The sequence below is a fragment of the Mustelus asterias genome, chromosome 13, assembly GCF_964213995.1.
Source record: "Mustelus asterias chromosome 13, sMusAst1.hap1.1, whole genome shotgun sequence".
NCBI lineage: Eukaryota > Metazoa > Chordata > Chondrichthyes > Carcharhiniformes > Triakidae > Mustelus > Mustelus asterias.
The window spans coordinates 44,739,058-44,763,071 of NC_135813.1; the positions used below are offsets into that span (position 1 = coordinate 44,739,058).

General features: G+C 43.5%; 1 protein-coding gene across 1 annotated transcript in view; it reads right to left on the bottom strand.

Moving 5' to 3' along the window:
* Window positions 1-11,439, bottom strand: part of LOC144502572 (FK506-binding protein 15-like) — an 85,574-nt gene extending 74,135 nt beyond the window's left edge. The window contains exon 1 of the mRNA XM_078226676.1: window positions 11,233-11,439. Within this exon, the coding sequence (XP_078082802.1) occupies window positions 11,233-11,288 (56 nt within the window). The 5' untranslated portion in view covers window positions 11,289-11,439. The remainder of the gene's footprint in view (window positions 1-11,232) is intronic.
* Between the last annotated feature and the right edge of the window lie 12,575 nt (window positions 11,440-24,014).

Genomic DNA, 24,014 nt, shown 5'->3' on the forward strand with positions numbered 1-24,014 from the left:
CCTTGAATTTCATTCCACATGTACTCGGTGCCCCAGCGTCCCAGCATGTCGGACATGGTCTGATGATCACAAGGAATATCAGCGCAGAATCACAGATCAGAAAAACAAACATCACACATTCTCGCAGAATGCAACAGCTCAAGCGAAACAAACAAGTTAGAGTTCGAAGAGTCTGACTCAAGGCTCAAACAAGTAGCAAGGATTCCCTCATGACTTGCCTGTGTACTGGCTAATTTAAAGCATAGGATGGTTTTAATGGAATTACAGAATGTTCCACATTGGGACAGGGACTCCAAGCTCAATGACTAAACTGCTTTCATTCACTCCAGTACAAGATTTTTTTGTAATTGGGAACACCCACATGAGGCACAACTGCATTCAGAATTATATGAATTATGGCATTCAAAGATATTTTTCCAAATTTTAGCTCATTACATTTAGCAATTTTTTGACCAAATTAGTTTGTTCCCCTCACCTCCCTTCCCCCAAAGATAGCCTACTTTTCATAGAATCCCTACAGTGCAGAAGGAGGCCATTCGTCCCATCGAGTCTGCACCGACCACAATCCCACCCAGGCCCTATTCCCGTAACCCCACATATATTTACCCTGCAATTCCCTGACACTAGGGTTAATTTAACATGGCCAATCCACCTAATCTGCACATCTTTGGACTGTGGGAGGAAACCGGAGCACCCAGAGGAAACCCACACAAACACAGGGAGAACATGCAAACTCTGCACAGACAGTGGCCTGAGGCTGGAATCAAACCCGGATTCCTGGCGCTGTGAGGCAGCAGTGCTGACCACTGTGCTGCGTGCTGCCCCAACCACTGTGCCGCCATGCCGTGTTGTTCAGTAGTAACACAGCACACCAGTGATCAAAGACCATTTAAACACAGGCATAGCAGAAACCCTTCCCTCATATGTCACCCAAGGGTTTGTGCTACCCTGAGAGTTCACTTTTTATCTCCTTTTATTCATTCACATGCTGAACTTCAGCAGTATCAAAAGCAAACATGGTTCGGCTTCCAAATTAATTAGTCAAGTTTCCACTTTGGGATCACTCTTTACTCTTCGATTGTTGCATTGTGCCACTTTCTGCTGGATATCATCTTGGATATCCAATTTAGAACCTTCTCCAGCACGTTGACAAGACTGAAGCCACCCTGTTGAGCTCCTACCTGACCTCACACAAGGAGCAAGAGTAGGCCATTAGCGCCTCGTGCCAGCTCCACCACTTCATAAAACCATGGCCGATCAGATTGTAACCTCAAATCTGCATCCCACCCACCTCCAATAACCTGTCACCCCCTTGCTTACCAAGAATCTATCCACCTCTGCCTTAAAAATATTCAAAGACTCTGCTTTCATGACTTTTCAGAAAGACAAGTTCCACAGGCACTCAACCCTCAGAAAAAAAACTCTCCTCATCTCCATTTTAAATTGGGTTACCCCTTATTATTAAACAGTGACCCCCTGGTTCTATATTCTCCCACAAGAGGAAACATCCTCTCCACATCCACCCTGTCAAGACACCTCTGGATCTTATATGTTTCAATCAAGTCGGCTCTTACTCTTCTAAACTCCAGCAGATATAAGCCTAGCCTATCTAACCTTTCCTCATAAGACAACCCACCCATTTCAGATATTAGTCTGGTAAACCTTTTCTGAACTGCTTCCAACACACGTGTATCCTTCCATCAAATAAGGTGACTAATATGTACACAGAACTCCAAATGTGATCTCTCTAGTGCCCTGTATAACTGAAGAATAACTTCCCTACTTTTGTACCTGCATACTAGCCTTTTGTGATTCATGCATTAGGACACCCAGATCAGCTCTGCAGTCTCTCACCATTTAGAAAATATACTTTATTATTTTTCCTTTCAAAATTGACATTTTCACATGTTGCCACACTATACTCCATTTGCTAAATCTTTGGCCACTCACTTCACCTATTCACATGTAAAAGCAAAATACTGCAGATGCTGGAATCGGAAACAAAAACAGAAAATGCTGAAAAATCTCACCAGGTCTGACAGCATCTGTGGAGAGAAGGGTCATCCAGAATCGAAACGTTGGCTCTATTTTCTCAAAACAGACGCTGTCAGACCTGCCATCCAAATGTAGCCTCATGTCCTCTTCACAAATTACTTTCCTGCCTGCTCTGCCGTTCTTAATGTGTTCTAATTAATTATTTAATTATGTTATCCAATCATATATTTTACTTTTGTTTATATAACCACCAGTTTCTAGACCATTATGAACCTCAGGAATAGAATAAATCTTAGTTACCGACCAGATACTCACTAAATTTTCTCCCACGGCAGGGTAGAACCACTTCTAGAAGGCTGAGAAAGTTAGAAAGAAAAGCAAAAGAGCAGCTCTTTCCCTACCTTCCCTAACTCCTTTAATTATCCAACTCCCAGCACTCTATTCTAAATCACACTTCTTGCAATAAATCTTACCCAAAGCACCTCTTTCTCCCTCTGCACCAAATTCCCGCTTAGAACCAAATTCCCAATTATACTCACTCTCCTTGAGGCTAAAACCATCAGAGTACAATTCAGTGCCCTGTTTAACTCTGACATGAACCAGTTACTTCCACCCCCATAATAAAGTAAAATGCATTCTTATCTCACACTCAAACCCCGCTAGTTTTGATTTCTGCTACATTTTATATAAACACCAATTCATTCACAAGAGCTTTATCTTCTCTTGCACCAACATCCACATACGTATCACCCATGTCATTGCCAACATCCACTGGCCACCTGTCCATCAAATGCATCAATTTAAGATCCTCACCCTCATTTTCATATCACTATGGCCAGGGCTAAATTTGCAATCTCCATGGACCCCTACATTCCAGTACGCTTCCTCCAATCTTTGGATTCTGATTGTATACCATGGTTCTCCTAAATTCTGGAAATTTCCCAACCCTTCCTACTGTTCACTTGACTAAAGCACTTTCAAAAACCTCAAATCTATCCATTCGACCATGCCTTTGATCAACTCTTCTGCCTTCTTTCCCACTTTCTGCGCAACGCTCTCCAATTGCCTGTAAATTGCAGTAGGGAACTGGTTACTAAAAAGTTGCGACAGGTGCTTTTCCATTGTTCTTTATCAACCTCTCATGCAATATGGAGATAGAGTATACACGGGACATAACACCCTGTATTCCAACATTTCAATGACGTTCCCAATCAGGATATGAGGTCCCAATTATTTTAATGGACTCTTACTTCAAGCTTTTACTTTCCAGTCACCATTGAAGTGATTTAGTTTCAAATTGCAGTTTACCATCTGTCTGGACTTAAGACCAGAACACTGCAAAAATCAGCATTGGTCTAGACCACTACCATCTAGAAGGACAAGGGTGGCAGACTCATAGGAACACCACCACCTATAAGTTTCCCTCCAAACCACACGCCATTCTGACTTGGAAATATATCCGTTCTTTCACTGTCACCGGGTCAAAATCCTGAAATTCCCTCCCTAACAGCACCGTGGGTGTATCTACACCATGGACTGCAACGGTTCAAGAAGGCTGCTCACCATCGCCTTCTCAAGGGCAATTAGTGATGAGCAATAGATAATGGCCTAGCCAGTAACACCCCCATCCCATGAATGAATAAAGAGAGGTCGCTGGTTGAATATCAAAATTATAATTGTAAAATTCTGTCCAGTAATTATAACACTGGGTGTAAATCATTGGGGAAAAAAGTCACTGTAAAAAACAGGACCATGACTCAGGAGACATTTCCTCAGCTTAACAGAAAATGAAAGTTAAAATTTTCAGTCTCAAATTCTGCAACTCTTCCTTCGATCAAGTGCTCAATGTGACAAAGGCAGAGGGCTGTGTCTGGAGATCTCCCCTGGGAGAAGGGTGCCTCCATGCTTGTCAGAACATAATGCACACTTCTTTTTCCTTTACTCTTTCACGAGACATCGTCTTTGCCAGCAAAACCATCATCCGCTGCCCATCCCAAATGAACTGAGTGGCATCTAAGAGTCAACCTCTCGCAACTTTTTCATAACTAGTGGCCCATGCCACTCTGGAGCCACATCCAGGTAAGGTAGGCAAATTTCCTTCCCTAAAGGGATCTAAACTACGATAGTTTCATGGTCACCAGATTTTATTAATCTGCCGGCTGGTGGGATTTGAACTAATCACCCCACAGCATGAGCCTGGGTCTCTGGTTCACTAGTCCAGTGACATTATCACTACTTCAAAGTCTCATATTGGGTGCATACAGCTTAACAGATTTAGAGCCAGACATCATACTGTATCAAGCACCATATCTCTGTGAAAGACACAGATTTTTGCATTCTTTAAGACAAGTCCTAATACAGTAGACTGGGCTACCCTGGGAAATCAGGCCAATAAAAATTAACAAAGACGTTTTGTAAATTGTTAACTGGAAGATGTGCATTTGTCCAGACAGCAAAACAAAAGGGAATTAAACATGGTTAAATAGTTAGTCTAAGTTCATCATTGAACTCCAGACTGATACCTCTACTGAAGGGGATAGTTGGTACTGTGCTTGGTTCATTTTCCGCTCACTGTTTCCAACTATAGGCATAGCATCTCAAAATCTGGCTGTCTGAAAACCAGACTTTTTTTTAAAGCTGCCATCACCTGACTTTTCTTCCTCACCAACATCTTTGGTCTAACTGTACAACTGGAAAATTCCCTGGAGCTGCTCCCACTCCACCATCAACACTTCACGTAGCAGGTATCCCATTTCTGTGCATAAACAGAGTTTCTGCCACGCATCAACAGACCTGAAGCAGCTCTAGAGAATTTTCAGGTTTTATCTTGCAGCATTCAAAACTGTCCTTGGTAATCCTTATTTGAAAACCATACTCTCATTACTCTTCATGTCCAATCAAAAACTAGTAAGATCCGAAATTCAGCATGGACTCAGTCCCGAGGTTGCCAATATTGAGACACTGTATCCAGGTTATTTTAATTTGCACTTCTTCCACTAACCCTCCCTTAGAATAGGGTAGGATAAGATCAGGTGGGGTTGAAAAGGAAATCAACCTGTTGCATAGTAGAAACTGCTCTGCGAGACTGGGTTCAATGAGTTTCAGGACCATAAAATACGATGATAGAAAGAACTGATATTTACATAGCACATGACAGCCCAACGTACTTCAGTCAATCAGGTACTTTGGAGTCACTGCTATATTGTAGAGGGAATGCAGCAGCTCATTAGCACAGAGCAAGAACCCACAAACAGCAATCTGATTTTGAAATGTTGGTTGAGGGCCAGATATTGACCAGGACATTGGGGCCAATTCCCCTGCTCTTCTTCACAATAGTGCCATTGGATCACATCATCTGAGATTTGCTGGTGTTTCTGTGGGTGGTCTTGGTTGCTGGATTTAAAAGAGCATTATTTATCGCACTACAGCTGATGGACAAGTATGTTGCTTTAGCCAATGAATTAAATCCTTATGTGGATCTACAAACATACATATGAATTTCAGTCTGTTAAGCCTGTCCTCATCCACAGCCTCAAAACCCTCAAAAATAAATTCTCCACATCTGTCTTAAATGGAAGACCCCTTATTGTAAAACCTAGCTCTAGTGTCTCCCACAAGGGCAAACATCATTTCAGCACTCACCCTGTCGAGTCTCCTCTGGATCTTATCTGTTTCAAAAAGATCACCTCTCAAGTCTTCTAAACTCCAGTGGATACACAGGCCCAACTTGTCCAATCTTTTTGCAAAGGATAACCTATTCATTCCAGGAATCAGTCAAGTGAATCCTCTCAGAAATGCTCCCAATGCAATTATGTTGGTTCTTAAATAAGGAAACCATAGTACTCGAAAATGAGTTTGCACCAAAACCCTATACAGTTGTAGGAAAACATCCCTACATTTATATTCCATTTCCCTATAAATGCCAACATTCCATTTGTCATCCTCATCATTTGCTGTCCTTGCATACTAACTTAGTGCAATTCATGTACCAGGATACACAGATCCATCTGGACCTCAAGTGTTCTACAATCGCGCTGCATTTAAATAATGTGCTGCTTTTTATTCTTCTTGCCTAAGTGGGCAAGTTTACACTTTCCCACATTATACCCTATCTGCCCACTCACTAAACCAATCTGTATCCCTTTGCAGACTCTTTATGTCCTCTTTACAGCTTACTTTCTGACCTAACTTAGTATCATCAGCAAGCTTATCAGACATCCAACTCATTAATATAGATTGTAAATAGTTGAGGCCCCACTGATCCTTGTGGCACGCCACTCATTAAATCTTGCCAACCCGAAAAAAATCAATTTATGCCTATTCTGTTTCCTGTAAACTAACTAATCTATCAGTGTTGAAATATTTGAGCTGCCATAAACATACCCTCTTTCACTTCCCCTACTTCTGTTTCCTTAGTGCTAATGAATTTGGCATTATTTGTGCTGACCCTGAAAATAAGAATCAAGAAAAGCACTTTCTCAAGCACATTGTGCAGGATGGGAGACATTGCAGTGAAATTTGTAAAAAAAAAAAAATATCCTGAGCAGATCATGAGGACAAAAAAAATTCCAGCTACAAAACTTGGGTTTGCTTTACTGTTCCTTGTGAGAGGTTTCCTGGTATTGTGGCTTCTCCCTTTTAGTTCCTTTTTCTCTTTGTATTGGTCACATTTTAACTTGCCTTTAAAATGCAAAGTTTTAATTGCAAACAATTCTGCTACAGCTCGAGATGTTAAGATTGTTTTTCCTACAAAATATGAATCTGGATGAAGCATTTTAACTGTTCTACAATAAAGCAGATAATCTATTTCAAAGAAACTAAACAAATCAACTTCTCCCTTTTGAAGTGCTGTTATATTTTGTTGCGTCTGTTCACCCCATTATGATCAGTGGTACCAACCATCCCTGTAAGAGCACAAGAGGAGGGACAGAAGTGGTTAAAGCTGTACTCCTAGAGCCCCAGTTGTACCAGCCTGAATAAAAAAGTCACCAGACAAACAAGGATTGGTCGGACAGGACTCCAAACTCAACATAAAGTATTTTACCGAGTCACAGATATTCAGCCCATCACAACTATGCGTTTTAATTATTGTCGAGTGATTTGCTTCAATTCCATTTTCCTGTCTTTTTGCTGTAATGTCTTATATCCTCCATTTTAAACCACCACAGGAATTTCTTTGGAATGTCAAAAGGTTAATGCACTTTTAATCCACTTTCTTGGTCAACACAACATCCTAGTTAATAGAAAATTTGATTTAACTGTGCACTGGCAATTCCACAAACTACAAACAAATAGGAAATGGAAGACCAGCAGCATTAAACAGGCAGGACAATGCTAACAAGTGAGTGAGTTATAGTATTGTCCAACACAACTTGTCCCCTTTAAATTTACACGTGGTGATCTTGCATGGTAACTGTTGCTTAGCTTTTCTTTAAGATTTACTTCTTTATCTCTTGCTGCTGTGAGACCTTTGGTGAGTACACATTGGCCGCTGCGCATCTTTACAAATCCATTGTGGCCATCAAATGTAACTCATTGGTTGTGAAAGTGTTTTGGCACCTCGAAAGGTATAACATGTTGTACGAACGCAAGTCTTTTTCGAAGAGCCACTTATGGTCAACTATCTCCTACAATCCTCCACCAAAAGAAAAAAATGTAAACTTCCACAGCATCACTAGGCAGGTGTTAAGCATGTAAAACCTCTAGCCTTGTGACAGATTATATGTCTCTCCAGATTTAAATAATCACACACTACATCTGTAAAGGACACTTGATCATAAAGCTATCTTCAGGACCACAGCACCTCAATTAAATTCATCAACTGCCTGTATGTTTGTGTCATTTAGCCCATGGCAAAAGCAAGTAAAATAGAGCACTGCAATATATAGCAAAGACAGTCTGCACGCAACTAAAGAAACCAAGCACCTCTGTACAAGCTTCACCTGGAATACTGCTTTGTGCCCCTGAAATGTTGGGTGATTTAGAGCCCTCTGAAAAAGTAATACTAGTTTCAAAACTTCCATTATCATCATTATCATAGAAAGTTTAAAGAACGGGGACTTTTTAAATCTAGAAAATCATGGGATTCAAGGAGACATAACTCAGTATTCAAAATGAATAAGCAGAATGACTGCAATGTTCAAGATTCCTAGATAGTGTGCACACTTGCATTTACATAGCATGACTAACAGGAATAAGGGCCCAAAATTCTTCACAGGAGAAAAATTAGATTAAAATCATCTCAACCAAAGAGAGAGATATTAGGACAAGAGATCAAAAGCACGAGAGCATGCGCAAGAGGAGATATTTAGGGAAGGAATTCTAGTTTATGGCCTAGAACATGGATCATAGAAACATAAACTAGAAGCAGGAGTAGGCCATTCGACCCTTCAAGCCTGCTCCGCCATTCATTTTGATCATGGCTGATCATTAAATTCAATATCCTGATCCCGCCTTCCCCCCCATATTCCTTGATCCTTTAGCCCCAAGAGAATTTATATCTAATTTAAATATATATTGATTGTATGCAGGTTGTAGGCATTAACTAGGGTTTCACATAAGCACATACAAAGAGACACAGATTGAAACTGTAGTAGGCTTATGCTGGGGGTGTACGCTTACAATGTTTAACTCTAAACAAATGTAAGACTGAGTAAAGGTTGGCTCCAGTATTATCTTTCACCAACTGGTTTTTCGAGAGAAAACAGACAGCTGGAAGACACAGACACTAAGATTGGGGTGAAAGGAGTGAGATGCACAATAATCCATAGTTGAAGGAATGCAGAATGCTTAGGGAGTAACAGAGCTGTAAACAAAGATAGGGAGGTGCAAGGGCATGAAGGGGCTTGCACAGAAGAATGGAATTTTGTTTTTAAATGTTGCCAGACTAGGAACCAAGTTAGGTCAATGAGTACAGGAGTGATCAGTGAACAGGATTCAAGTGAAGGCTAGCATATGGGAATTTTGTGTGAGCTAAAGTTTATGGCAAAGGGTGGAAGACAGAAGGCCAGCCAAGAGTGTTAAAATAGTCAACTCTAGAGATAAAAACGTGAATGAATGTCTCAACACCAAATGGGCAGATATAGGAGAAGAGATGTGTGATACAACAGAGGTGGAAGTAGGTGATCTCTGTGATGGAGGACATACAATAAAGAGGTCAGCTCAGGATGATCTAAGGGGCCAAGGATGCAAGCAATTTGGTTCAATCAACAAGGGGGCATGGAACCTCTGGCTCAGCAAAAACACTGACAGGGATTGAAGTGAATGGCTTCAGTCTTCCCAATGTTTAATGGGAATGAATAGAAACAATGTGCAAAGGTACACAGAAAAGGCAGGAGAATGGCGCTAAGTCATAATGCTCAATGGGAGAGCCGGTGCAGACATGATGGGCTGAATGGCCTCCTTCTACACCCTAACAATTCTGTGATTTTGGGAAGAAATTGTGCCTCATCCAGGACAGGATATTGGACAGCATTTTGACACAAAGACGATGAAGTGGTCAAGAGTGCTGGTGATGTGGTGATGCTGGGTGTCATCGATATGCAGTCAGATTCCATATTTATATGTCATTCAGATGAGATAGAGTCATAGAGTCAGAGATATACAGCACAGAAACAGGTCCTTCGGCCCAACTCGTCCATGCCGACCAGATTTCTTCAACTGAACTAGTCCCATTTGCCTGCGTTTGGTCCATATTTCTCTAACCCTTTCCTACCCATGCACCTGTCCAAATGTATTTTAAATGTTGTAATTTTACCCACCTCTTCTAGCAGCTCATTGCATATATATACCACCTTCTGTGAAAAAGTTGCCCCTCAGGTTCCTTTTAAATCTTTCCCCTCTCACCTTAAACCTATGCCCTTTAATTTTGGACTCCCTACCCTGGGGAAAAGACCATGGTTATTTGCCCTATCTATGCCCCTCATGATTTTATAAACCTCTAAGGTCACTCCTCATCCACCTCGGCGCCAAGGAAAAAAGTCTCAGCCTATCCAGCCTCTCCTCAAACCATCCAGTCCTGGTAACATCCTTGTAAATGTCTTTTGCATCCTTTCCAGTTTAATAACATCCTATAGCAGGACGACCAGAATTGTATGCAGCACTCCAAATGTGGCCTTACCGATATCATAGAAATCATAGAAACCCTACAGTGCAGAAGGAGGCCATTCGGCCCATCGAGTCTGCACCGACCACAATCCCACCCAGGCCCTACCCCCACATATTTACCCGCTAATCCCTCTAACCTACGCATCTCAGGATATCTTGTACAGTTGTAATGTAACATCCCAATTCCTGTACTCAGTGCTCTGACTGATGAAAGCAAGTGTGCCAAATGCCTTCTTCACCATCCTGTATACCTGTGATGCCTTTCAAGGAATTATGTACCTGCACCCCTAGGGTCTCTCTGTTCGACAACACTCCCCAGGGCCCTACCATTAACTGTGTAAGATTACAGGGGAGCAGGGGCAAATGGATGTCATTTGTGACTTTGATTTGAGCTGATTCAGTGCTGTAGCAGGGTCAGAAATGCAATTAGAGATTCAAGAATTGAGCTGTAAAAAAAGACAAGCGGATGAGAGGTGAATGAAACTTTAGTCAGAGGTGGATTTTAAGGAGAGATTAGAAAGGGAACAATAAGGAGGGCCAGGTGTTTGAAGGCACAACTGTGCCACAGGGCGGTGAGAAACAAGAGGTCAGAGTCAGAGAAATGGGATGTATAGGAGTAGGGATTGTAGAGCTTGACAAATTAGATAGGGAGTGGCCAGGCCATACAAAAACCACCCAGCTCCAACAGAACTCTCCATCACCTCTCTCAGCTGATGAGAAATCCCAAACTTCGGCGCAACAAGTCACACATGATCCAGAAATCTCCAAATTTTGATTAATGATTAACTGTCAAAAATAGTTTCATGGCCAGAGGTTGGCCTTGCATTTTCTTTAGAGAGGGTGACCCGGGTTTTGGTCAGGGTTGAGCTTGGGGCTGCGATGGATGGAGGACAGCACCTTCCCTTAGTGCTCACAGGAGGGGGGGGGGGGGGGGTCTCCAAGGACAGGCTACAACCCCGCGGGAATCAGGGCAACAACAGGGAGATGAAGTGACAACTGTCAGGCCGAGTGACGCTGGGGGAGGGAGGCAACCGCGCACCACTACTGCTGCTGCTGGCGCCGGCCGGCCGGCCCGCCTCAGGGGTGGTCAGCGCCGGCCAGGCCAGGCCCCGCTCCCTCCGGTTCACTCACCCGCCGCTCGGTGACAGGAAATCCACGTCGTCATCGTCGACCCCGAACAGCGACATGTCGGCGCCGATCAATCCGGCGGCCGGTCCCGCGCCACCAATCACCGCCTGCTGCCGACAAGCGAACTGGTCGGCATTGCTTTACCGCCTGTCGCAAAAGAACAGCCGGAAAATAAAATCACCCTTCCGCCACACTTCACGGCAAAGGGCTGCCGGCGCGCATGCGCAGAGCTCTCTGAGCCACCTGTCTTCCCGCACCTGAGCACCGGTACCTGTGAGTGTGGGCAGGTCAAGGACAGGGAGAGCAAATGTCCCCTTTGCCCCCTATTTTTAGGATTCTCTAAGGTGTATTTGAATTATTCAAACATTAACTGCTTCTTTCACCACAGGTTTAATTTTTAGTGTCACAAATAGACTTGCATTAACACTGCAATGAAATAACTGTGAAAATCCCCTAGTCGCCACACTCCAGCACCTGTTCGGGTACACCAAGGGAGAATTTAGCATAGCCAATGCACCTAACCAGAACGTCTTTCAGACTGTGGGAGGAAACCGGAGGAAACCCATGCAGACACTGGAAGAAGGCAAGGATAGATAAATTTTTGAACAGTAAAGGAATTAAGGATCATGGTGAGCGGGTGGGTAAGTGGAGCTGAGTCCACAAAAAGATCAGCCATGATCTTATTGAATGGCGGAGCAGGCTCGAGGGGCCAGATGGCCTACTCCTGCTCCTAGTTCTTATGTTCTAAGAACATGCAGACTTCGCACAAATAGTGACCCAAGCCGGGAATCATACTTGGGTCCCTGGCGCTGTGAGGCAGCAGTGCTAACCACTGTGTTACTGTGCTGCCCCTCAGTGCTGCCACACTTGTTGGGTTTTTTCCAGTACTTTCGGTTTTTATTTTAGATCCACAATATTCTGCTTTTATTCTGCAAGTTGAGTCAGCCAGCATGGAGATGGCAATAAGCAAAATACTGCGGTTACTGGAATCTAAAACAAGAACAGAGGGTGCTGGAAAAACTCATCAGTTCTGATGAAAAGCCAAATGGACTTAAAACTTTAACTTTGCTTTCTCTCCCGACAGAGGGGGAGGCAGTGCTGAGACTTCATGGGGTCAGGGGTTGATGTTGACAACTTCCTCCTGACTGTATATCACTGTGCTGCCCCACCACCTTTGCTGGGATGGTGATGGTGGTGTCTGAGACATTATCTATAAGGTATGATTCTGTGAGTGTCAGGCTATTTGACTAGTCTGTGAGACAGCTCTCCCAATTTTGGCACAAACCTCAAGATGTTAGTGAGGTGGCCTTTACAGGGTCGACGGGGCTGGATTTGCTTTGGATGTTTCTGGTGCCTAGTTAAATCCTGGGTTTGTTCCTTTAATAGATTTGAGTGGCTTGCTAGGGCACTTAAATGTCAACCACATTGTTGTGGGCCTGGAGTCACAAGGACAGACTAGGCAAGGACAGATTTCCTTCACTAAAGGTTATTAGTGAACCAGATGGGTTTTTACAATAGTAAACAATGATTTCATGATCATCATTAGACTTTTAATTTAAATTTGAACCTGGTTCCCCAGAGCATTAGATCCACAATATTCAGAGCATTACACTGGATTCCTGGATTGCTAATCCAGCAGCAATACCATTACACCACTGCCTAGGAATAACAATCTACCTTTCTGCCACAGAATTATACTTTGGAAATTAAATGGGATAGACAATATGATTTTTTTCCTAGACATGTACAGGTGGCATGGTGGTGGCACAATGGTTAGCACTGCTACCTCACAGTGCCAGGGATCTGGGTTCGATTCCCAGCTTGGGTCACTGTCTGTGTGGAATTTGCATGTTCTCCCCGTGTCTGCAAGGGTTTCTTCTGGGTGTTCCGGTTTCCTCCCACAGTCTGAATTAGGTGCACTCAGTTCTCCCTCAGTGTACCCGAACAGGAGTGTGGCAACTAGGGAATTTTCACAGTAACTTCACTGCAGTGTTAATGTAAGCCTCCTTGTGATACTAATAAATAAACTTTAAATTTTATGTAAAATATATGCAAAAGAAAATCATTGTGGATGCTAAAAATAGAAACAGAAAATGCTGGAATCGACTGAAACATTAACTCAGTTTTTCTGTCTCCGTAGATACCGCCCCCAATTCTTGTCTCTCTTTCATATAATTCCTACAGTGCAGAAGGAGGCCATTCGGCCCAACAAGCTTGCACTGACTCTCCAATAGAGCATCTTATCCAGGCCCTATCCCCATAACCCCACTAATCCCCCTAACCTGCACATCTTTGGACTGTGGGAGGAAACGAGAGCACCTGGAGGAAATGCATGCAGACACTGGAAGAATGCCTGCACAGTCACCCAATGCTGGAATTGAATTGAACCTGGAACCCTGGCACTGTAAGCCAGCAGTGATTGTCAACATGCAGTCTGTGATCCCCCATTTCCCAGTCTCCATCTCACCCAGGCTGCCATTCCCCATTATTCCTTTCTTCCCACCCCACCTGGCACTCTCAAACCCTGAACTTCAGAGGCACCCATCCCTGATTTCAGAGTCTCCAAGGATTTGAGGGATCCCCACCTCTGCCAGATTTCTCAATACCTCCCCACCACCACCCCCCACCGCTGACTGCACTTCTTTAAGCAGTTGCTTATGTCAAACTGTGTGGAAAAATGAGAAATGATGCCGTATTTACTGTTGCTGGGTCAAAATCCTAGAACTCCTTTCCTACAGCATTGTGACTGTTCTTACAAAACATGGACTACAACAGATCCAAATGGCAGCTCACCACCACTTTCGCAAGGGCAATCAGGAAAGGGCAGTAAGTGCTGGCCTAGCCAGCAACGCCACATTGCATGAATGAAGATTTACCTTAGTCTGACTCCCAACGCAGGCTACCAGTCATTGTATACAGTATCTCGGATAAATGTCTGTCATTAATGTAGGCACACTAATGTAGGCTAGATATTTAAATCATTCATCTCCTGTACTGCTGGAGGCAGCACTCAGGATATGGAGCCTTGATTCCAGATATCTCCTGGTCATTCCAGGATAAGAACCATAATCCACAATCTTTTGAACAAGAGAATTCCAGACTCCCAATGCTTTTTGCACGAAAAGGTGCTTCCTGATTTCCTCTCACTCCCAAACAGTCTAGCTCTAATTATGTCCCTGAATTCTTGATTTCCAGAGGGAATCGTTTCTCCATATCTATCCTATCAAATTCTGTTAATATTTTTGATGTCTCAATGAGATCATCCCACAATCTTCTAAACTCAAGGGAGGCAATACTCCAGATCTGGTCTGACCAGGCTCTGTACAACTGAAGCAGAAATGGAAATCCTGACATGGAGCTGAACCTCCACAGATCAGGTCGGTTTTGTGTTTAATTCCTGTCTCCAACTGAGTTTGCTGATTTCAGCTTGGATGATAATGGGACATTGCAATTGGACCCAGTCTCCCTGGTCAAGGAAAGAAAAATCACACCATGTACCATCTCCTGTTTTCACTGGCTACGTCCGTCATACATGTGGCTAGAAAAGGATATTGTTCTTATAGTCAAATAAGGTGCTGACACTTGTTGGCCATGCTCACGTGTGAAATATGGTCACTTTTAATGAGATAAAGAGATCATCATTGTCTTCAAGAGAGAATGAAGAAAGGAAAGAAAATCAGAAGGACAAAAGGATATCAAATTAATTTTGTACTGTTTGTGTTTTTGTGTAATAATGAGTTGTTTTTTCCCCTTAAGTCTTTTTAATCTTAAATACCAACATTTGTTCCAATGACAGAATAAAGGAAACAAATGATCTGAATGTCTCTTGACTAAACGACCACTGATTTTGTATCGGTGGAATTAAGAATCTTCGAGGTCTTGTCTCAAACTCGTCCCAGTTCTTCAGTATAGATCATAGAAACCCTACAGTGCAGAAGGAGGCCATTCGGCCCATCGAGTCTGCACCAACCACAATCCCACCCAGGCCCTACCCCCACATATTTACCCGCTAATCCCTCTAACCTACACATTTTAGGATTCTAAGGGGCAATTTTTAACCTGGCCAATCAACCTAACCCGCACATCTTTGGACTGTGGGAGGAAACCGGAGCACCCAGAGGAAACCCACGCAGACACGAGGAGAATGTGCAAACTCCACACAGACAGTGACCCGAGCCGGGAATCGAACCTGGGACCTTGGAGCTGTGAAGCAGCAGTGCTAACCACTGTGCCACCGTGCCGCCCCAAGCTGTATGGCCATATGTATCAAGCTGTATGGCCATATTCTTCAACTGATGGTGGGTGATAGACTAGAGAGCTTTCATTTGAGAAGATTTATACAATGGAAAGTTCACCTGTGTACTAACCTCCCAAGCACACTTCTCCCTTTCAATGTGATCTGCTTCTCTCAGCTGTGATCATATTTCTCAGTCCTCCTCTCAAAGAACTCTTAAGTTTTTGGGCCCACAATTCCACATGATAATAGGGTTCACACTTTTCTTTAAAAAGCCCTTGAGTTATGTCATTCTGAGACCTTCAAATTCATTGTGCTGCATGGACCATGACAGAGCTCTTCACTTATAAGGAGTGAACAATGTTAATTTAATTTGCACCCTCATTCAATGAAGAACTGATTTCTCTGCTTTCAATAAAATTATTGTGCTTTAAAATTGAAAAGTGCCAATGGGACTGGCTAAGAAATGTTGATTGTGGCACCAGGTCTTAGGATCCTGGACCAGAATCCCAAGTAACATTTGGACGCCAAACTCGACACCAACAATTTTTCTATTTTGGCATAAATATGAGGATAGGATGCCTTGCTCCAGGAATAATTCCACTGACAATTTAGGGATTTTTTGTAAAACAAACTATATTTAGTAAGTACAACTCTTAACAAAATGAAATAGCTTAAATCTTAACAGTTGAACGATAGTTAACAAAATGAAAGAAAACAGCTTTAAGTTGTAACTTAGAAATCATAGAATCATAGAAACCCTACAGTGCAGAAGGAGGCCATTCGGCCCATCGAGTCTGCACCGACCACAATCCCACCCAGGCCCTACCCCCACATATTTTACCCGCTAATCCCTCTAACCTATGCATCCCAGGACTCTATTGGGGCAATTTTTTTTTTAACCTGGCCAATCAACCTAACCCGCACATCTTTGGACTGTGGGAGGAAACCGGAGCACCCAGAGGAAACCCACGCAGACACGAGGAGAATGTGCAAACTCCACACAGACAGTGACCTAACTTATAACTTATCACTGTTTCAGTTCCAAATAAGCAACATCCTCTTACAGACATAAAATTCCACTATAAATACAGTTAGCAACCATAAATATATTTGCTATAAAGGGTATAGTCAGTCTTGAAGCTTTCAGAGAGAGATGTTGGGCGGGATCTTCCCAGTTCGCCGCACCTGTTGATCAGTGTGGTGAGCCAGGAGGATAGCATATGATGCCAAAAATGCAATTTGCACCAGGTGCAAATCAAATTGCTATCTTCCCGACCCTGTTTTACTGGCGAGAACGGCTTTGTGCCTTTAAGTTTAGGCTGCCTGCATCTACATGTCATTATCGAGTCAGGCACAGCTGCTTCTCCCCTTGTGGGTGCTTCAAACTCACTGGCGAGATGTCACACTGGCAAGATTCATTACCGTTCTGCAATAGCGGGGACCAGCTGTTGTGGCCATGCCGGGGCAATCGGAGGCCATTGAAGTCCCCTGCTGGTCAGAGGCATAACTGAACAGTGCCTGCCTGGCAGTGCCCAATTGGGCACTGTGTACCAGGGCAGTGTCAAGAGGTGGGGCTAAGTGGGGTCAGGGAGACTATACACAATGACAGGAGGTCGTGCAAGAAATTGACAGCACTGGAAGGTTGCAGTGCCAAGCTTGCCGAAAAGACCACCTCAGAGGACTCCCAATTTCTCACTTTTATGGCACTTAGGATTTGTTTGGAAAAATTCCGCCCATTGAGTTTCAGAGCTTGCAGACCTCTGTCTTTAAACAAACCCCAGGCAGAACTGAAAGCTGTTTTTCTCTGCTGCACACCTAGCTCCTCCCATTAACCACATGGTCACATGACCCTGTCAATCAATTACATTCAAAGCCCCAGGGGAAAACTTTAGAAACAAAAATCTATTAGCTATATCCTCAGTAAACACTACATGACAAAAATGACTAATTATCTTATTCTCCCAACATCTGAGTTGCATTCCCTCCAGACATACCGACTGCCTGTAGAAAAAGCTGAACTATAAAACAGTCTCCTTAACCATAAAAAAAAATTATATATATCTATTGCAACTACTACCGTCACACAGGATTCTTTATATGAATGAGCAAAATTACAGGACATGTCACTGCGTTCAAAGCTTTTCCACCAATGAGCAAGGCTCCTTACTGATAAACCAAATAAGGAATAATTACCTTAAGATTTCACTTCAAATTCAAAAGAAATAATCTTTGCTCTTCTGTTGGTGATTTCAGTTACAAGAGCCTTTTTCATTCAGGGGCCTTCAGCCAAACGTTGTTTGGGTTTGAGATGCAGTCAGTGCTCCGTGTCATATCTGGCTTGTGTAAGAGGTTCATTCTCCCATTTCCACTTATTGATTGTTCTTGACTTTTGGATTTTATACAGGACAAAATTACACAGACACGGGGTTTGGCTCAACCACAAACTTATTGTTTATTTTTTTAAAAAAACTAATGCCCTAATACAAAGAGCTTTGAATTTGAGTAAATTGCACAACACTTCATTGGTTAATCTGATTTAAATACCTCCACGATTAAAGTTTGGCTTCCACTTAAACAGATAAAATCGTCATGAATTATTAAAAAGTCTCTCCTGAAAAACCCCACATTTCTGCCCAAAGCCTTCCTCAATTCGAACCCAAGCACCCCTCAGGATTTTGTTGTTATCTTTAAAACCTCAGCCCCAGTAACCTTTGGATTTGGCCGATAACTTACAACTCCCCACACAGTTGGAAAGAATTGTAGGTCCTTGTGGAAGATTGACTGTTCCTGACCCTCCTTCTAGACTAGTTTCATACCCTTTGATCTTGGCCTTTTTATGATGATTATCGAAATTTCATCGAAATGTGGATGGCCTGACTAGAGAGGGGGCAAAACTTGACCCCCTCTTGGGAAATAAGGAAGGGCAGGTGACAGAAGTGATCACTTTGGGACCAGTGACCATAATTCCATTAATTTTAAGATAGCTATGGAGAATGATAGGGCTGGCCCAAAAGTTAAAATTCTAAATTGGGGCAAGGCCAATTTTGATGGTATCAGGCAGGAACTTTCAACAGTTAATTGGGGGAGTCCGTGGGAAGGCAAAGGGACGTCTGGTAAGTAGGAGGCTTTCAAAAGTGTGTTAACCAGGGTTCAGGGTTAGCACATTCCTCTTGGAGTGAAGGGCAAGGCTGGTAGAAGTAGGGAACCCTGGATGACTCGGTATATTGAGGCCCTCGTCAAGAAGAAGAAGGAGACACATGACATGCATAGGCAGCTGGGATCAAGTGAATCTCTTGAAGAGTATAGGGGGTGTAGGAGTAGAGTTAAGAGAGAAATCAGGAGGGCAAAAAGGGGACACAAGATTGTTTTGGCAGATAAGGCAAAGGAGAATCCAAGGAGCTTCTACAAATATATAAAGGCCAAAAGAGTAACTAGGGAGAGAGTAGGACCTCTTAAGGATCAACAAGGTCATCTATGTGCGGATCCACAAGAGATGGGTGAGATCCCAAATGAATATTTCTCATCAGTATTTACTGTTGAGAAAAGCATGGATGTTAGGAAACTTGGGGAAATAAATAATGATGACTTGAGGAGAGTACGTATAACAGAGAAGGAGGTTCTGGAAGTCTTAAAGCGCATCAAGGTAGATAAATCCCTGGGACCTGATGAAGTGTATCCCAGGACATTGTGGGAGGCTAGGGAGGAAATTGCGGGTCCCCTAGCAGTGATATTTGAATCATCAATAGTCACAGGTGAGGTGCCTGAAGATTGGAGGGTGGCAAATGTTGTGCCTTTGTTTAAAAAGGGCCGCAGGGAAAAGCCTGGGAACTACAGGCCGGTGAGCCTCACATAGTGGGTAAGTTGTTGGAAGATATTTTGAGAGACAAGATCTACAGGCATTTAGAGACGCAAGGATTGATTAGGGACAGTCAGCATGGCTTTGTGAGTGGAAAATCATGTCTCACAAATTTGATTGAGTTTTTTTGAAGGGGGTAACCAAGAAGGTAGATGAGGGCAGTGCAGTTGATGTTGTCTACATGGACTTTAGCAAGACCTTTGACAAGGTACCGCATGGTAGGTTGTTGCATGAGGTTAAATCTCACGGGATCCAGGGTGAGGTAGCTAAATGGATACAAAATTGGCTTGATGACAGAAGCAGAGGGTGGTTGTAGAGGGTTGTTTTTCAAACTGGAGACCTGTGACCAGCGGTGTGCTTCAGGAATTGGTGCTGAATTCACTGATATTTGTCATTTATATTAATGATTTGGATGAGAATATAGGAGGCATGGTTAGTAAGTTTGCAGATGACACCAAGATTGATGGCATAGTGAAGAAGGTTACCTTGGATTGCAGTGGGATTTTGATCAATTGGGCCAGTGGGCTGACGAATGGCAGACGGAGTTTAATTTAGATAAATGTGAGGTGATGCATTTTGGTAGATTGAACCAGGGCAGGACTTACTCAATTAATGGTAGGGAGTTGGGGAGGATTACAGAACAAAGAGATCTAGGGGTACATGTTCATAGCTCCTTGAAAGTGGAATCACAGGTGGACAGAGTGGTGAAGAAGGCATTCAGCATCTTTGGTTTCATTGGTCAGAACATTGAATACAGGAGTTGGGACGTCTTATTGAAGTTGTACAAGACATTGGTAAGGCCACACTTGGAATACTGTGTATAGTTCTGGTCACCCTATTATATAAAGGATATTATTAAACTAGAAAGAGTGCAGAATAAGATGCTACTAGGACTTGATGGTTTGAGTTATAAGGAGAGGCTGGATAGACTGGGACTTTTTCCTCTGGAGTATAGGAGGCTGAGGGGTGATCTTATAGAGATCTATAAAATAATGAGAGGCATAGATCAGCTACATAGTCAATATCTTTTCCCAAAGATAGGGCAGTCTAAAACTAGAGGGCATAGGTTGAAGGTGAGAGGGGAGAGATACAAAAATGTCCAGAGGGGCAATTGTTTCACACAGACGATGGTGAGTGTCTGGACCAAGCTGCCAGAGGTAGTAGTAGAAGCGGGTACAATTTTGTCTTTTAAAAAGAGCTTAGACAGTTATATGGGTAAGATGGGTATAGAGGGATATGGGCCAAATGCGGGCAATTGGGACTAGCTTAGAGGTTTAAAAAAGAGGGCAGCATGGACAAGTTGGGCCGAAGGGCCTGTGTCCATGCTGTAAACCTCTATGACAACACATTTCCTGTAGACATCCTGCTGAATGGTGAAGATATTTCTTGAAGCCATCCTGCCAGTGCTTAAAGTTTAAAGTTTATTTATTAATGTCACAAGTAGGCTTACACACTGCAATGAAGTTACTGTGAACAAAGAAACAAAGAACAAAGAAAATTACAGCACAGGAACAGGCCCTTCGGCCCTCCAAGCCTGCACCGACCATGCTGCCCGTCTTAACTAAAACCCTCGACCCTTCCGGGGACCATTCTATTCTATTCTATTCTATTCTATTCCCATCCTATTCATGTATTTGTCAAGACGCCCCTTAAAAGTCACTACCGTATCCGCTTCCACTACCTCCCCCAGCAATACGTTCCAGGCACCCACTACTCTCTGTGTAAAAAATCTGCCTCGTACAACTCCTTTAAACCTCACCCCTCGCACCTTAAACTTGTGCCCCCTAGTAATTGACTCTTCCACCCTGGGAAAAAGCTTCTGAGTATCCACTCTATCCATGCCTCTCATAATCTTGTAGACTTCTATCAGGTCACCCTTCAACCTCCGTCGTTCCAGTGAGAACAAATAAAGTTTCTCCAACCTCTCCTCATAGCTAATGCCCTCCATACCAGGCAACATCCTGGTAAATCCTTTCTGTACCCACTCCAAAGCCTCCACATCCTTCTGGCGACCAGAATTGAACACTATATTAAGTGCGGCCGAACTAAGGTTCTATAAAGCTGCAACATAACTTGCCAATTTTTAAACTCAATGCCCCGGCCGATGAAGGCAAGCATGCTGTATGCCTTCTTGACTACCTTCTCCACCTGCATTGCCACTTTCAGTGACCTGTGTACCTGTACATCCAGATCCCTTTGCCTAACAATACTCTTGAGGGTTCTGCCATTTACTGTAGATTTCCTATCTGGATTAGACTTTCCAAAATGCATTACCTCACATTTGTCTGGATTAGACTCCATCTGTTATCTCAGCCCAAGTCTCCAACTGATCTATATCCTGCTGTATCCTCTGATGTTCCTCATCGCTATCCGCAAATCCACCAACTTTGTGTCGTCCGTAAAATTACTAATCAAACCAGTTACATTTTCCTTCAAATCATTTATATATATATATTACAAACAGCAAAGGTCCCAGCACTGATCCCTGAGGAATGCCACTTGTCACAGCCCTCCATTCAGAAATGCACCCTTCCACTGCTACCCTTTGTGTTCTTTGACCGAGCAAGTTTTGTATCCACCTTGCCAGCTCACTTCTGATCCCATGCGACTTTACCTTCTGCACCAGTCTGCCATGAGGGACCTTGTCAAAGGCCTTACTGAAGTCCATGTAGACAGCATCCACTGCCCTACCCTCATCAATCATCTTCGTCACTTCCTCGAAAAACTCGATCAAGTTCGTGAGACACGACCTTCCCTTCACAAAACCATGTTGCCTCTCACTAATACGTCCACTTATTTCCAAGTGGGAATAAATCCTGTCTCAAAGAATCCTCTCCAATAATTTCCCTACCACTGATGTAAGGCTCACCAGCCTGTAATTACCTGGATTATTCTTGCTACCCTTCCTAAACAAAGGAACAACATTGGCTATTCTCCAATCCTCTGGGACCTCCCCTGTAAGAAGTCTCACAACACCAGGTTAAAGTCCAACAGGTTTATTTGGTAGCAAAAGCCACTAGCTTTCGGAGCGCTGCCCCTTCATCAGGTGAGTGGGAGTTCTGTTCACAAACAGGGCATATAAAGACACAAACTCAATTTACAAAATAATGATTGGAATGCGAGTCTTTACAGGTAATCAAGTCTTAAAGGTACAGACAATGTGAGTGGAGAGAGCACTAGGCACAGGTTAAAGAGATGTGTATTGTGTCCAGACAGGACAGTTAGTGAGATTTTGCAAGTCCAGGCAAGTCGTGAGGGTTACAGATAGTGTGACATGAACCCAAGATCCCGGTTGAGGCCGTCTTCATGTGTGCAGAACTTGGCTATCAGTGTCTGCTCAGCAACTCTGCCCTGTCGTGTGTTGTGAAGGCCGCCTTGGAGAACGCTTACCCGAAGATCAGAGGCCGAATGCCCGTGACCGCTGAAGTGTTCCCCAACAGGAAGAGAACACTTGTGAACACTTGCCTGGTGATTGTTGAGCGGTGTTCATTCATCCGTTGTCGTAGCATCTGCATGGTCTCCCCAATGTACCATGCCTCGGGACATCCTTTCCTGCAGCGTATCAGGTAGACAGCGTTGGCCGAGTTGCAAGAGAATGTACCATGTACCTGGTGGATGGTGTTCTCATGTGAGATGATGGCATCCATGTCGATGATCTGACACGTCTTGCAGAGGTTGCTGTGGCAGAGTTATGTGGTGTCGTGGTCACTGTTCTCCTGAAGGCTGAGTAGTTTACTGCGGACAATGGTCTGTTTGAGGTTATAAGAACATAAGAAATAGGAGCAGGAGTAGGCCATTTAGCCCCTCGAGCCTGCCCCGCCATTCAATAAGATCATGGCGGATCTGATAGTGGTTTAGTTCCACTTACCCGCCCGCTCCCCATAACCCTTAATTCCCTTATTGATCAGAAATCTATCTACCTGTGACTTAAACATATTTAACGAGGTAGCCTCCACTGCTTCAATGGGCAGAGAATTCCAGAGATTCACTACCCTCTGAGAGAAGAAGTTCCTCCTCAACTCTGTTCTAAACTGTCTCCCCCTTTTTTTGAGGCTGTGTCCTCTAGTTCTTGTTTCCTTTCTAAGTGGAAAGAATCTCTCTGCCTCTACCCTGTCTAGCCCCTTCATTATCTTATATGTCTCTATAAGATCTCCCCTCAGCCTTCTAAACTCCAACGAGTACAGGCCCAATCTACTCAATCTCTCCTCATAAGCTAACCCCCTCATCTCCGGTATCAACCTGGTGAACCTTCTCTGTACTCCCTCCAAGGCCAATATATCTTTCCGCAAATAAGGGGACCAAAATTGCACACAGTTGCGGCCTCACCAGTACCTTGTACAATTGCAGCAAGACCTCCCTGCTTTTATACTCCATCCCCTTCGCGATAAAGGCCAACATTCCATTTGCCTTCTTGATCACCTGCTGCCACTGCAAACTGAGTTTTTGCGATTCACGCACAAGGACCCCCAAGTCCCTCTGCACAGTAGCATGTTGTAATTTTTCACCATTTAAATAAGAGTCCATTTTACTATTATTCCTTCCAAAGTGGATAACCTCACACTTGTCAACGTTTTACTCCATCTGCCAGATCCTCGCCCTATCCAAATCTCTCTGCAGACTTTCCGCATCCTCCACGAGGTTGTTTGAAGGCAAGAAGGGGTGTGGGGATGGCCTTGGCGAGATGTTCGGCTT